Here is a 15,824-nt window from a genome sequence, read left to right as displayed (position 1 = left end):
CCCAGAGGTTAAACATTTAGGCCACATTCTAACATAGTAGGCAAAGCTCTAGTTTGTGAAGATTAATAATCCAATCATCAACACCTGTCTGTCAACCTCACATAACTATTGTCTTTTCTTGGAAAGAGCGACTGTTATTGCAGTTTTATTGCCAAATCTTCCCACACATCCAGGCCTCTAAATAATCTTGGAAAAAAAGTCTTCACTTTCAACAGACACCCTAATGTCAATGAGCTACTGACAGCTTAAAACAATGCCTCAAAACAGCAACCTGCCTGGGTTACCTATGATTCAGCAAAACATTTCAGTCTAACACCTTGTAACGGTTTAATTACATCCAGGTTGTTTCTTCTCCCCTAACATATTAATCCCAAAATGGGAAGGTAGAATAATAAATTTCAAAAGTTTGCCAAGTATGGGAAATAGGCAGCAAGTGGAAAAAATTTTTGTTATTAATCATTTTGTGATAATCTGTTTCATATTCTTGTCAACTGATAGCTTCTGAACTGCCACCCAGTTTTGAGCTTCTGGGAAGGAAGTACTCAGGTGAAGGATGCGAAAGTTGTGGACATGTGGAAGTATCACCTAACAACAGAATTCACAACTCAATGTTTCCATGCCCTCAACAACAAGAATGATATAAAATGTATACATCAGGGTGCATACGCAGACAAGGAAAAAAATTCCCGGATTTCCCGGTTAAAAACACACTTTCTCCCGGGTGAAAATACACTTTTTCCATGTTAAGTTACAGTATACTTTTCCTCAAAACTGTAAAACTTATCAATCCTTTGAATGGTAATGGTTTTATACACCGGCGTAGAATTTCTCAGCCGTTTAGAAAACGAAACTCATAAGGCCATGTACACAGCATATTTTCGTATTACGAAAGTATAAATTCAAATTCCACCAAACACCACATGTTACTTTCTGAAGCATTGAAATTGAGATTGCGATGCGCTTTTGTACGCCAGTCATAGCTCATGTCACGTGATTTTGCCAGCTGATACAGCAGATATTCAGAGCTTAGGACATGTGATGTAGTCAGCTAATAGCATTATCACTGATAAGTGGCACATACACACAAATAGGAAAAGTTAATGGTGTAAATTAATATACATGCTGTTGCTACAAGAAAAGCAAAGCTTTCACATATAATAATTGTCTCGACGATTAATAAGCTGCAAGAGAAGCTAAACTTTCATGTATAATGTTGATCTTTTTGCGAGTGTTAAACTTTAAGATACATCACACAGATGTGCCAGTAAAATTTTTAATACCAACATAAATGTCTGATCTTCTGGGCTCGAATTTTTTGCTAAATGGTCTTCCTCAAATAGTTGATTTTTCAAGAGTCAAACACTCTGTGATTTAAGAAATTCATCGCACATTCTCGCACTTAGTTCATCTTGCGTAAAAGGAAATTTATTTTGAAAGTAACGCTCTTCAATCATTCGCAACATTTTCCCGCGACCTGTTACAAAGAGATTCGTTTCAGCAGTTGCCAGAGAGCGCCAGATAACAGACATCACTGCGCTTGCGCAGCTACGATGACGCAGGAAGCCCGTATGTTCGTATGTGTAAAACATTAAAAGATCTTACATAAAGAAACAAGACATCAGAGGAATTTCTTGAACCATACTAAAATGCATAATTCGGCTTAGTGCACATTCGTATGTCCAGATTCGGTTGTAAATTTTCTTGGAGTACCAGTACTGTATTATCTCATTTTTGGTTCTTTATTATGGCATAATGTCATACGTGCTAGAAGATGAAAGCATGCTCTTTTGAAATGCAGTGAACAGTTGAAACTAGCCAATAGTGTGGAATGAAACACTTTGTTTCAAATAAATTGACTGCCTCAGCGGAAAAGATTAATAAAGCCCTATTTCTTTAGCAAACCAACAAAAATAACTTCATTGTTCAGCAAGGCGATTAATGCTCGACTGAAATTGCCGCCCAGGGCAGATACCCCGGTTTGCTCCCAGTAAATACGGCAGCTTGTGGTCGCCAGTAAAATTTTTCCAGGTAGCATCTTGCTGCCTAATTATACAGCTAACAGCCATACTTTTGTGGTCAGAAGCGGGAGAAAGCACATGCGCAACTCAACTGCGCATGCGCATGGGCCTGCTCGCAACTGCTCACACGAATCTAATGTAAACAGTTGTGACAACATGCTCATCGGAGGCAATTTGTTGTTATGAAGTGTTGCATAGTCTTCCTCAAGCCTTTGACACATTTTGCTACTGGCAGACACTTGTATGAGCACTGTGTTTTGTTGCGTACATGGCGCATTTCCTTCGCAACTTAGGTTTTATTTTAGTTTTTTCCTCTCGCTCATGTTTTATTGCTGCAGTATTATTCAGCAGTAGTGGGATGCAGTAATATCCTTTGTTAGAGTATTATTTCTTACCAGTCAAAATTACAAAAATTTAACTGAAAACTAAAATAAAAAATATCCCGGAATTCTAAAATATTCCCGTGGTTTTCCCGGATCTCCCGGTTGTCCCGGGTCATATACACCCTGACACATTAGTTTTAACTTTGTATTCATTCCTGACAGATGTCTTTATATTTCTGTGCCAAGCCTGATTCATTGGAAATGAAGTCCCATGCTTCTTTACAGAGCGTAGGGGAACGATGCGGGAGACCCGCACCGCTTTACTAGGTGAGGTCCTAGTGGAGGTGGTTTGCCATTGCCTTCCTCCGACCGTGATGGGGATGAATGATGATGATGAAGACGACACAACAACACCCAGTCATCTTGAGGCAGGAAAAATCCCTGACCCTGCCGGGAATCGAACCCGGGACCCCGTGCTCGGGAAGCGAGGACGCTACCGCGAGACCACGTGTTACCTGATTCATTACTGCTAAAATCATTAGTATTCATAAACAGTTAGTGTGTCAATATTTTGAGGTGCAGTGACCCCATTGTTCTCTGCAGAATTTATGCAGATATTACATGTTGCCAGTAATTCGTTGTTTCCTTTTACATAGTGAGAGTATATGCACGATACTGTAATTACCAATTTTTATTACTAATTACTGGGTGGAATTATGACACTGATTTATTTTTAGTTTTACAACGGAGCACTCTTTGGAATTGCATCGCACCACGAGTGATGGAACTTGGTTGTCAGAGCGAGTTGAACATTTCAGTACAATCAGTTGCATATTTTAGGGCCCCAGTCATGATTTTCATGTTGGAACATTAATAGTTTCAGGGGACTAACTTTATGCCACTAACAGAGCTGGTCACCTGAGATAAAAATTAAAAATTTATGATTTACTGAAGAAGTACTTCCAATTAAAGTCAGTCTTTCCATATAACGACAGGGTTATCACAATCTGATGCCTTGAAACATGGTATAGGAGTTTTCTTGTTGCAAAAACCTACTGATAACTCAGAGGAGTGAACTGATTATGTCTCACAGACATCAACTCCTACACTCAGGAGCCATAGTGTTTTCACACTGATAAGGCCACCTCTTAAAACCTTAATGGGTACTGGTTGACATTAAAGGGTGAGGCTCTCAGGACTTCTTTGCTTAGAACTGGGTTTCCATCTGAGCTCTTGATGTTCATACAAGTGGTTCTCTTATCTCCAAAGGTCTCTTTAATTTTCCTGTAGGCAGTATCTATCTTACCCCTAGTGAGATAAGCCTCTACATTCATACATACATCTGCAAAAAGTACATCATATTCCTGCTCAGTGAGCCTTGGAACGCACAGTTACTGCTCATGCAATGTAGTGTTAACACAGTAAGCAAGACTTTCATTGTCAGTGTGTTGGCTCATAGCAGCCTTATTATAGATTCAAAGTGTTTGGAAGGGTGGGAAAGGATGCTGACTTGGTGTCTTAATGATAATCACGATCTGATGATACTGACTGTAGTAGCAACCTTCCTTCTGCTCACTGCATTGCATTACAAAAGCTTTAATTTAATTTCGCAGTTATTTACACAAATAAACACCATTTTTGAAGAAGGCTGTCTCTATAATTTGCTTTCACAAACTGCTGTTACTTCCATGTGAAATACACCAATCTGTACTATGTGTGCAGTCTTAGGCTGGTACTACCTAACGGCAGATGTAAACATTTCTCCTCAAGATGCTCCATAACATGATAGCATGACGACAATATGATATCATCTCAGATACTGATAACCTGCCAGTGCAAATGGAATACTTTCAAACTATGTTCCTGGAAATGGATATTCATCTCAGCAGATATGGAGTAATACAGTCATATAAACAGTAGAACAAGGAAGATTATGAGGCCTCCAAGCCAGTTCACCTGCCATATATTGGAAATGTTTCTGCAAAAAACAAAAGGCTAATTTCATATTTTGAACAACATAAAGAGAATGACAGTAAGAGTAATGTCTTCATTGAAACGTTGCGACTAGAAGAGAATGCCACTCTGCTGATAATCCGTGAAGATTTCAAAGCTGAAATACGCTGAGAAAGCCTGCAATCGCATTTCCATTTTTCACTAGTTGGTTGTAACATTTTCCTATCCTGTTTTGATCATCAACACCAATTTACTTTCACTTTCTTGTAAACTTCATATATTTGATGGTTTATATCTCATGATGTCATGGGTGAAAAATTGCCTGAATTTCACATGTTTGTGACTGTAATCAGTCTGTTGATCTCAATAAAAATTTGTCATCATTCATGTGCAAGCAATGACCTTTGCATGTGCAAAGTACTGCAACTGATCAGCTGAAATCACTTTCTGGACTGCCTATTTAACTTTAACAATAACACTGGATTACTTCAACAGAAAACTGTTCACTGGAGAAATATGACAGACCTGTAAGACAGTGTCAAAGTTGTGAACCAAGCTATGTCAGTACCACAGATGAAAAATATATACCCCATGTGATTTACACTGTATATATTGGCAGTATTTTAATGAACTAATATAAAAACATACATTACAGTTGTTCTCTGTAACAGTAAATATTTGATTCAAGAAACAAAAAGAAAATTTTAATGAGTTGTAAATATAAAAATGAATGAAACATCATTGGATACAATTGACTCAGAGGGAGGAAGTCATACATTTCGAAAATAATAGTTTTGAAAACAAGGGAGATTATTACTCCCAGTGTGCCTGTGGGACCATACTGACCCCAGTGATACTAGGAAGGTTAGAGACAATAATTACTAAAATATGGAAAATTTCTTAATACACAAACTGCTGGTAACAGGAATGTAAGGGGAGATGCATTAACTTGGAAATGAAGTCTAATGCTTATGGACATGAATACCAAAAGAAAATTTCAATTAGTAAAGCTTATTATGTGAAATGATTACAAAAACAATTAAACTGAAAATTTAAGACCCAATTAGTACGTTAATTTCACAGGTCACAAGTTTAGTGCTGAAGTACTGGATTTAAGTAATCGTCCACATCATGGGCATTGCAAGGAATAACTGTATTTTTAAAAACTATGTTAATGGGAAACAACCTGAAAGTTGGTTTGAACAGCAAAGTGCTTTACTAGGTTTGATCCTACTGGAGGTGGTATGTCCCTACCTTACTCAGACTTCGAACTGACTTACCACGGCAATTATATGGGTACCTACAGTTAAATGTGGTACAGAGCCCTTTGATTTTTTGCTGACTTAACTTCACTTTAGCTGCATTGTCCATTCACTCTCCAATATTCTAAAGACACATTTCCCAATAACAAAAGCATCAAATTTACTACAGATTTTGTTTAAATTGATAATGTCACAAATTTAACTGCAGAGTAAGTAAGGCCAATTTTTTTTTAACTCAAAATTCCTTCCCAATATTTATAATAAAAATTATCACTATCTTGACATAGTCCTAAGTAAATGTATTGCTTCCTATAAGGATAGATAATGACCTCTTTCTACATATTTTTACTTTGAAGATAATAAAATTATAATTACATACAAGATTTAGAATTTATGATGTCAGTTATGATAAGTAATTATAAAGTGTACTGTCTTACCCTCATACCCATCCAGCCTATTAAACTAAGTACAGGAATCTATAAAGGAACAAGCTTCTTAAGAAAAACACACATAATAGCAGTAAGGCTTCCTTTTCATAAACTATGTTCAGCAGATAAAGATTTCCTTGTCATGTCCAAACGAGCTACAACGCTGCTGGATTATAAAACAAGTGCTGAGGTAAACTGTTTTCATTATGAAATATTTTTCAGTAAATCTCAGATGCAAATGCAGCCTTCAATGTGATGTGATGAATGACAAATACAGAAACAGTTCTATATTTTAACGTAACTATTTTGCCCAGCAAGTGATTCACATACACCTATTGCATTAACTTTGAAGCTATACATTAAGGATGGAAGGGGATGAAAAAAATATTGAACATGAAAATATATGGGCAGAAGGCACTTCCAAAATTTCATAAATTTTAGGCAATAAACCAATAAACAGCAGGTTAAAAGCAATTCTTCAAGATTCACGATTTGTGAATCCTCCCAGATAACTGAGCATTTTAAAGTCTCACTTCCTGGATACAGGCAGGCAAGCCTGCTCTTGATCGAATCCACCATGCACATCAACAATGAGATCTTGAGAGCTGGCGAGCTAACCAGCCAGGATATGGTTTTTAGGTGGTTTTCCACATCCAACTAGGTAAACATTGGGCAGGTTCCCACATCCTGTTTCAGATGCACGCTACACAAACATTTAGAAAAATATTATAAGGCTTCAACATGAGATTACTTTGCATGCTGGCAGACTGAGTACACGAATCCCATCCCAGGGGCAGTAGTGGTGTCAAGAAGGGCATCCAGCCACCAACTACCAGTAACATTTCCAAAACAACGCTGACCCCACATAAGAATGGGAAAAGGCAAAACAAGAAGAAGAAGAAGAAGAAGAAGAAGAAGAAGAAGAAGAAGAATTGCGTATCACACTGAGTTTGCTCTGTCAACTTGGCACATAAATTTACAGTTTAGACAACATTTTGCCTATAATGAGAATCACAATAATTTTTTTCTGCTGACAGTGGACATCACAGCAAATACCTCATGTCTGAACTGATTGCACATACACATCACAAAAACAGAACTGAAAACATCTTCAGAAAGACCATATAATAGGCGTCTGATGACTCTTGGAATGGACACACAGTGTGTACACAAACATCAAATTAAGTCTATCTTTTCGAAAAAATTACTATGATGTATGTAAACAACTGAATTCAAAATAAAGAGAAAAAGAAAGGGGGAAAAATCAGTTCTACTATTGACAGAGTCAGGGAACACCTACCTTTTCAGAACCCTTGAACTGCTGTTGTTGACAGTCTTCTCACTCTCTGCATTTCCCTGTAATATGCATTGCTATGTCTCAATAAAGATAATAATGGGAACATAATAAGTAACTTAAATGAAAAGCAATACTGTTATGGTACTAAATAGCATACACACGAAGAAATAAAAAAGAAAAAAAAAGACTGTACCAGTCTTCTGCAACTAGGTAGGAACACTTCTATACCTCATAAAAAGCCACGTAAAAAAAAGAACATATTCAGAACAAACAAAAAGGAAAATTATAGCAAAGTTGTTTGCAATCCAAAGGTTGTTTGAGTATCATAGTAGTTTATTAGATATGCTCCCTATTGCTGCAATACCATACAGCCAGTTTACTACACTTTTATACTGGATATGAACTACAGTACAACTTGAGTTTTTTGCATATACAAAGCATCACATTACAGCAACCAAGTGTCTAAATGGTACCAGATTTTCATTTGCATTTAAAGTTATAGTAAAAATTTACAGCTACGAACACTGTATAGTACAGGGTACAGGCCTCAGCACTTTGTTAGTAGTAGTTTGCTTTCCTGCTCCTTTCTGGTATGGAGAAAGAGAAAAATGACTGCCTGTATGAACCTTCTCTCTTTTATCTAGACTGTATGCAAAATGAATAGCTTATAGTGAAATCAGCACAATCCTCAACAATCTAAGTGAAAATACTGGTTCTCTAGCTTCATCTATCAGGTTTATGCTAGAGAAATAAAACCTTTGATCCAATGATTCTCATTTAAATCACTCTAGCAGCTCCATAATACAATACTGACTAAACTGTCCAGTTGAAATTACAGGAAGATTCCTTTCATAACCCCAATGGATGTGCAGATGGATGATACAGATGTCTCAATAAGTATAACATCACACACATTCAGTGAAAGTGCCTGCAGCAGGAACAATAAATATACTGCATGTATATCATATGAGCTTATGAAGTGAAACAAATATAAGGTCACCCTGTGGCAGACTCTCTGCCTTAGCTGCTGTTATCCAACTAGCCTCCACAAGTGGTATCTGCAGCACCGACTGTCTACTGTATGTTTAACACTACGGATCATGAACTTGTGGTTCCCATTATGATAACAAACTCTGTGTTAACCAGCTAAGTAATGCTTGGACTTTACACTCTCGCTTTGGAATGATTTCTGAATGATTGCTTGCATTTATCAAGACCACGAACATCCCTATCCCACTTTCTTAGCATACATTATCTTTTCCCATAAAATTCTCATCAGTTGTTGACCGTGTCATGTTGTACAATGATCTACCAAAGTTACAGAGACTATTGCAAGTGGCCTTTATCATATTACATAATATTTCATCAGATGCCGCGAAGAAGACTACTTGCTGAAATTTGTTAGATCATTTTGCAACATGACACTGTCTACAACTAACTTACTTACTTACACAATCAGGCCCAATGGACCACACGCAGCTTTGAGAGATTGCCTCCACTTCAGCCTGTCTTCGGCTAATTTCTGCCATCCTTCCAGCAGTCCCACTCTCTGAAGGTCTTTGGCTACGCAGTCACTCCATCGAGTTCTAGGTGTTTCTACAGACCTTCTGCCAGTTGGCTTGGTGTCGAGCACAGTTTTCGGACATCAGTTGTCCTGCATTCTAGCAACATGCCCTGCCCACTGCAGTTGTCGTGTCTCCATTATAACCACAATGTTCGGCTCTTTGTAAATATCATACAACTCTGTATTATGACGAATCCTCCATTTTTCACTCTCATTATCGTAAACTTGTTCAAAAATCTTCCGAAGGACTTGCCTTTCAAATATCATCAGTCTGTTCAGATCTCCCTTGGTTGTACTCCAGGTGGCACATCCATATAGTACTACTGACTATAGGAGTGTTTTGTGGATGTTTATTTTGAAATGTCTTGGCAAACTTCTGGTTTTGCGGAGAGCATTAAGGCTGCAGTAACAGTGGTTATCTGCCTGTAGTCTTGCATGTATTTCCACTTTACTGGATGGTTCATCTCTGAATATTGCACCCAGATATTTGAACTCCCTGACTTGACAATAAGAACCTTCAGTTGTCTGTAAGGGTGGAAGTGGTTCTAGAGTTTCATTATGTCTACGATGTAGAACCATGTATTCCTTCTTGTCACGATTGATTTTATGTCCAATTTTCCTCGCTGTTGTTTCCAGAATGTCAGCCATTTTCCCTAATTCTTCATGTGACCCAGATAGTAGCACTATATCATCGGCATATCCTAGGTACTTTATGTTCACATTCCCGGTCTGGATGTGTCTACAACCCAGAAGGATTTTATGGAAGTTGACTCTGGCCATTAAAGACTACAAAATTACAAGTTATCTTTGTTTCAGGTCTACAACTGCTAAGCATATAACACACTGGAAACCATCTGTTAAGAGTTCTTTGTATCAGTGGCATATTTGGAAATATACCCCATTATCTTTCATGTAAATTGGTTAAGAAATGAGATGTTAAAATAGTTTCCATCCCAAATGTGGTCTATATTCTACTGTTTCACATTTCTTGAAAATGGGTGTTGAGACACAGTTATATTCTCATACTGAATATTTAATGCTCACCAATTAGTACATTGGGAATATCAAAAAATTCTTGACAGAGAAAATTAAATATTGATCAGCATTGACATTTGAATGCAATTTTAGGTACATTTTTAACCTAAAAGAGTCAACCCAAAGATAGTATTAACATTTAAGAAATACATAATACACTACCTGATAAAAAGTATCCACACACCCCTACGTAATGCAGAATTGACAATTACATGTCACGAGAGGCAGATCAGTCAGTATAAAAGGTGGCGGGGAGTATTTTGTTGTTAGTAGGGAAGCAGTAACAGCAGAATGGGTCGGTCAGGAGAGCTCAGTGACTTCGACCATGAACTAGTCACTGGATTTTGCCCGAGTAACAAATCCAGCACGGACATATCAATCATCCAGTAGAGTGCTGGTATTGTGACTGCGAAGTGGAAATCCGAAGGAAAAACCACAGCTAAACCAACACCAGGCAAACCTCATGTACTGACAGATGGAAACCATCAACCATTGCAGAATGTGGTAGTAAAAACTTGGACCAATTCAGTGGAAGCAATTACTCATGACTTCCAAAGTGCTACCAGCAGTCCAGCTAGCACAATGACTTTGCATAGGGAGTTAAAAAGAATTGAGCACAATGGTCAAGCAACTCCCTAATAAGCCACATACAAAGTGATCCACAAAAGTGTAGACACTCTTTGATAGTTAGTATCTTTGGAACAAAATGACGTATCATTGCAATTTTGCCCAGTCGTGTAGTCCACTGTTTTGTCAAGAGATATTGGTGTGCAGATGACAGTGCAGCAATGACTGAAGTAAGATTGTCTTTTGAGCAACACAAGGCTGTATTGAAGTGGTACTGGAAGTATGAAAACATGATGGAGGTACAATGGCAATGCCGTAATGTGTACAGTACAGCCACCAATACATACAACAATTTATTGTATTCAGGATAAATTTGAAGCCAATGAGGATGAGCATAAGGAAATGTCTTGCTGACCAAAAATATCACCAAGTCCATATTCCAGTGCTGCTGTGTTGCAACACCTTACAGGGGTCACCTCAAAAACCTGTGAAGCAGGGTGCACGTGAAAGTGGGGTAGGCCGATTGCGTATATGATGAATTCTGAAGGCTGCTAAGTGGAAAGTATACATTCCAAGATCGCTGCACGCTATGAATGAGCACAACCCGGATCAAAGGATGGAGTACTGCAAGTGGTTTGGAGACATGTTTTGCGAGGACGATTGGTCTGCAGGGATTGTTATCTGGTCTGATGAGTCGCAATTCATTTGCGAGGACGATTGGTCAGCAGGGATTGTTATCTGGTCTGACGAGTCGCAATTCAAACTGAACTGTACTGTAAACCACCAAAACTGCGTGTACTGGGCTCCTGAAAATCCTCACGTTCATGTGGACCAACATGTTAATCTACTGGGTGTTAATGTGTGGTGCAGTCTGCCATCATGTGGTTTGAAGGTACCATAACTCGTGAGATGTATCTTCATATGCTGCAGTCATTTAGTTTACCTGCCACCTGAGAGGTGTTCTGCCTCACTACCACAGAGATGTCAGAGAATACTTGAATGAAGATCAACCTCGATAATGAACAGTTTGAAGAAGAGCTGTTGAGTGCCCACCTCGGTCTCCAGACCTTACACTTCTTGACTTCTACCAATGGGGGGGACCTTGAAAAATTAAGTTTAACAACAGAAGCCAGCTTCACTCAACAAGCTACAAAAAACCATCAAGGCAAACTGTGCAGCTATCACACTGGCAACACTGACAACTGTAGTTCAGTCAACAGTTCAGCAATATCAATATCGTTTGGTTGTTAATGGGCATCACTTTAAAAACACAAAATAAACTTCCTCCATGCAAGAATTGTAATGGTAGTTTGTCATTTTGTTCCATTAATATTAACTATCAAAGAGTGGCTACATTTTTCTGGACCCCTCCATATTTCTGTAGTCAAAATTGTCCTTTCATGGCATGTGAAAACACATGTGGACCAGGAGCTGGTGACATAACGGCACAGAATTCCACATTTCACTAGACTGCAGAACATGAAATAAAGAATGTGCGATGTCAGATTTTTGCTTTATCGAGAGGAACATGGCCAATGAGATGTGACACTGTCTTACATCACAAGCAGAACATAGGAGGGGCTGTACTGTATGGTGTTGGCGGGTTTTCTTTTTCATAAAGCACCTGTATGAACATAACCTGTTTCACAACATTAGAAAATTGAGAATCTCTTGAAAACACGTCATTTTAGCTACGAATTGTTATAATAAAATGACAGAAAACTACATATCAGTACAGAAAGGCTTCCTCTAGTTGATGGTTTTAGTGTTATAACTAGTGCAATGAGAGTATACTTTTTCACTGCTATAGCACAATGATGATTTATTGAAAGCACGTCTTTTTAATACAATTTGCATATTGAACACCATATAATGACTGATGCTTAGCCGTCAAGCTTTGGGTTGATCTTGCATGCATCCATTTCTCTTGTCTCAAGCTAGGGGGCGTGCGCACCACAGCGGCTGTGTGTCTTTGATGTGTGTGTAAGGGGAGTGATGGCAGCAGTTGGGGGACGTGATGGCTTGAAGGAAGTCAGTGACCACATGAATGAGTGTGGTGCCGTCAGTATGAAAACAAGTCAGTTGTGGCGAGGATGTGCAGCAGGGTGGACACGAGCTGCATGGCCAGCTTTTTGTTCATGTGCCACTTGATGGGCAACTTGAAAGGGGGTTTGCACCTGTGCTTTACTTCCAAGGACATTTAAAATGAAAAATATGACAAGGACTAAATTGCTTCTTGGCAAAGTGGTGTATATGGGACCACTGCCATTACTATCTGTGGACTAGGCAGTCAAACAGTTATCTGCTAGTACTGTAAGAGTGACAGCATTCGCTAACTGTATTGTTTAATGGTTTAGTGTGATTTAGCATTCTGCTGATCTTGAGTGGTGTTGATAATGCATGCCATTCTATCTTGTTATTAAGTAGTGGAGCTAGTGTTCTTGTAACCCTCTTATTTCAGTAGCTGCTTCTCTAAGATGGGCAGCTTAACTTCTTGGCAGATAATGAATATTTAATGTGGTTAGGGGGCTAATAAGAAGTATCTGTTGAAAATTTTGGTATATTAACCAATACCTTAAAATTATTGTCTATGGTCGTGCTGGTTTCAAATGTAAATCCAGTAATTATCCTGTTATTGATTGGCAAGAATATTGGGCAAGCTCAGCCATAGTTGTCAGAGGTAGAAAATTAAGCTTTAATATTTAGATTTTTGTGTACTTGCTCTGTTCAATATTAAATTTTAAATTTTCTGAAGTTGTTCTTGAGAACATAATTTAATTCTGAAAGAGGCTAAATTTTTATAATTGCAGTTCACTCGCCTCATTCTGTTTATGCTTATACTTTTATTTTGGTGGGCTTGCTCTGTTTTTATTCAATTTAAATTTTTTGAAGCCATCCTTGATGGCCTGGAGCAAGCAGCAACTTAATTCCGCAAGAGGCTCAATTTTTTATCTGCCTGTTTAATTTTTTTAAATTTTAAAATGTAAGTCTCAACTTTAAATTTAATGAATGAGCTTAACACTAAGAGTGTTGTATGGTTTGTGCTATGTGTTGGTGGAAGGTATTTTCCTTCATCATTGTGGCAAAGTGCTAATGTAGTTGCATGTGTTACAAATAAAAAAAGATTTTGTCAAAACATCCTGCCACTTCCAATCCAGGAACCTTGTTTCCTAGCTTTACCAGCTCTAAGGTCACTTTCCTTTCGCCTTGTGGAAGGGGATTTCGATGACAATTTAAATACCGTCTTCAGATACTCCATATATGGAGGCCTGACTGCCACGTTGAAGCTGTAGTATAGTTATCAGCATCATGAGCTGTGAAGAGAAATGTTAGCAGGTTTGCGTCCACTTCCTATCAAACAAATTTTTTTTCTACCCTCTATTTTCTGAAAGGTTCTGGGTATTTCTTATTCATTTGATACAAATATTATCTCAAAGGTCGGTCTTGTTTACTATAAATAATGTATTTACTTCAATTCTTGTAACAAAGGCCAACGACTGGAGGTTTCCCCAGTGGCCTGGAATCTTAATGTGACTGCCAGTCTATGTCAGAAAGTAAACACAAGTTACACACGAGAAGTTTTCGCTATTATGAAAATTTCTCTAAAATATATATACCTATCTCTGGGTTTATAGAGTGGCTAATTTTTGTATCTTGTCAGTAAATATCTTTTCCAATGATGGTGAGTAGATTTGAATGAAATTACAAAAAAAATCTATGTGATCAAGTACATTATTTCAGAGTGTTGGAAGTAGATATTATGCATGCACACACTGACATTAGACACTTTACCTTAACTAACTCTAGGGGACACCACCTTGAAGTAGCACTGTCCGTGTGAGTGGAGAGGCTTTTGTGTTTGCATGAGGCTGAGGGCTACGCCAGCTGTGGGAACCTATGGTCAGTAAGGTCTTGGCTGGGGGACCAGACGAAGTGTGTCCCACAACGACCTGTCGTCCCACATCCTTTCTTAGATTTATATATTAATACCTTCAGCTGCTGACGAGCTTTGATATATATCAACAGGGACAGGTGAAAATGTGTGCCCCGACCGGGACTCGAACTTTGATCTCCTGCTTGCATGGCAGACACTATCCATCTGAGCCACTGAGGGCACAGAGGATACTGTGACTGCAGGAACTATCTCACGCATGCCTCCCGCGAGACCCACATCCTCATCATATATAAACACACACTACGTTTGTAGTGTCCCTACCCAACACACTCGTTACTCGTGGAAGACATTCTTACCAAGTCTCGTAAGAGTTCGGGTAATGTGTGTGCATCCGCCAAGAAGAGGAAGGTCATGGCCGGTACTGCCAGAACTATATACATATAAGTACACATCCTTTCTTGTCCTTTCCCAACTCCTCAATAAATAAACCAAGGTGTGATGTAATCAATGCCGAGGGGTGCGTAACACATGCGAAGATGTGTCGTGAATGAGACTCAGGGATACTGGGTGACCTTCCTTAGCCTTGCACCATGTGGGGGTTTCCATGGTGTGGACCAATTAGATCCCCAGCTCTTGTGGGACCAAAATGGACACAAAAGAAAATAGCAATACTGAGGGGCAAGTTGAGACCTTAGACACCCAAACATTGGGACTGTAACCAATGGAAAACATCCTCTCGGCTGGAAAGGGGGACAGACCTGTTCAAGAAGTGGGAATGGTTACTAAGAAGTTGGACCAGATTAAGATCAAAGACTTGTCTGGGGCTCAGAGGAGGAAACTTCTTAGAGAACTAAAGATAAAGGGAAGGAAAATAATGGCTTCCTAAACGAAAGTGGAGGGAACTAAAAGGGCTTGTTCCCAAGACTTCCAACAAAAGCCTGTCCCACAGCGAAGGGGGTGTGCAAACCCCTTCTCCATTGAGTGCAGGCAGCAGGAGAACAGGGGAGGAATCTAAGACTCCTACTTCTCAGGTAAGCATATCCAGAAGTTGCCGAGGTGAGAAATAGGGAAACATACCTGTAGTACTGCAGTCTCGGTCTTTAGTAGGATGGCGGTTATCCAGCAAGGCTATCCACTGGTCAAGATCACCTCGCAGCAGGAGGAGCTCGTGCAAATGGCTCTCTTTGAGAAGATTGGCACAGGAGGCGGGGGGGGGGGGGGGGGGGGGGGTTGCTGGTCCAGGGCCCAAATTCGGGAGTGTGTGTCTGGATCACGGTGCTCTTATCTTTGTCTGTGAGGGGGTGAGCACAGTGGACTGGCTTAAGGAAAAGGTGACCCTAATATCACCATGGGAGGATGCGAAGCTGCTGGTAAAGACAGCAGCTGAGCTCTTCGAGACTGCAACGATATTAATCTGGGTGCCAAAACTCCTTAAGGATACCTCTTTAGAGACTCTGACTGAGAAAATAGGGTCTCAAAACC

General features: G+C 39.2%; 2 protein-coding genes across 3 annotated transcripts in view; one reads left to right on the top strand and one right to left on the bottom strand.

Moving 5' to 3' along the window:
• LOC126183474 (mucin-5AC-like) overlaps positions 1-15,824 on the top strand; it is a 653,654-nt gene that overhangs the window by 294,410 nt on the left and 343,420 nt on the right. The window lies entirely within an intron of this gene.
• The window catches only part of LOC126183473 (zinc finger protein 135-like), a 106,024-nt gene that overhangs the window by 20,551 nt on the left and 69,649 nt on the right, over positions 1-15,824 (bottom strand). For both annotated transcript variants that reach the window (XM_049925490.1, XM_049925489.1), the window contains one exon: positions 7,285-7,340. In XM_049925490.1, the coding sequence (XP_049781447.1) occupies positions 7,285-7,340 (56 nt within the window). The remainder of the gene's footprint in view (positions 1-7,284; positions 7,341-15,824) is intronic.

The sequence above is a fragment of the Schistocerca cancellata genome, chromosome 4, assembly GCF_023864275.1.
Source record: "Schistocerca cancellata isolate TAMUIC-IGC-003103 chromosome 4, iqSchCanc2.1, whole genome shotgun sequence".
Classification (NCBI taxonomy): domain Eukaryota; kingdom Metazoa; phylum Arthropoda; class Insecta; order Orthoptera; family Acrididae; genus Schistocerca; species Schistocerca cancellata.
Note: the sequence above shows the minus strand (reverse complement) of the source record. Positions and strands in the feature narration are given on the sequence as shown.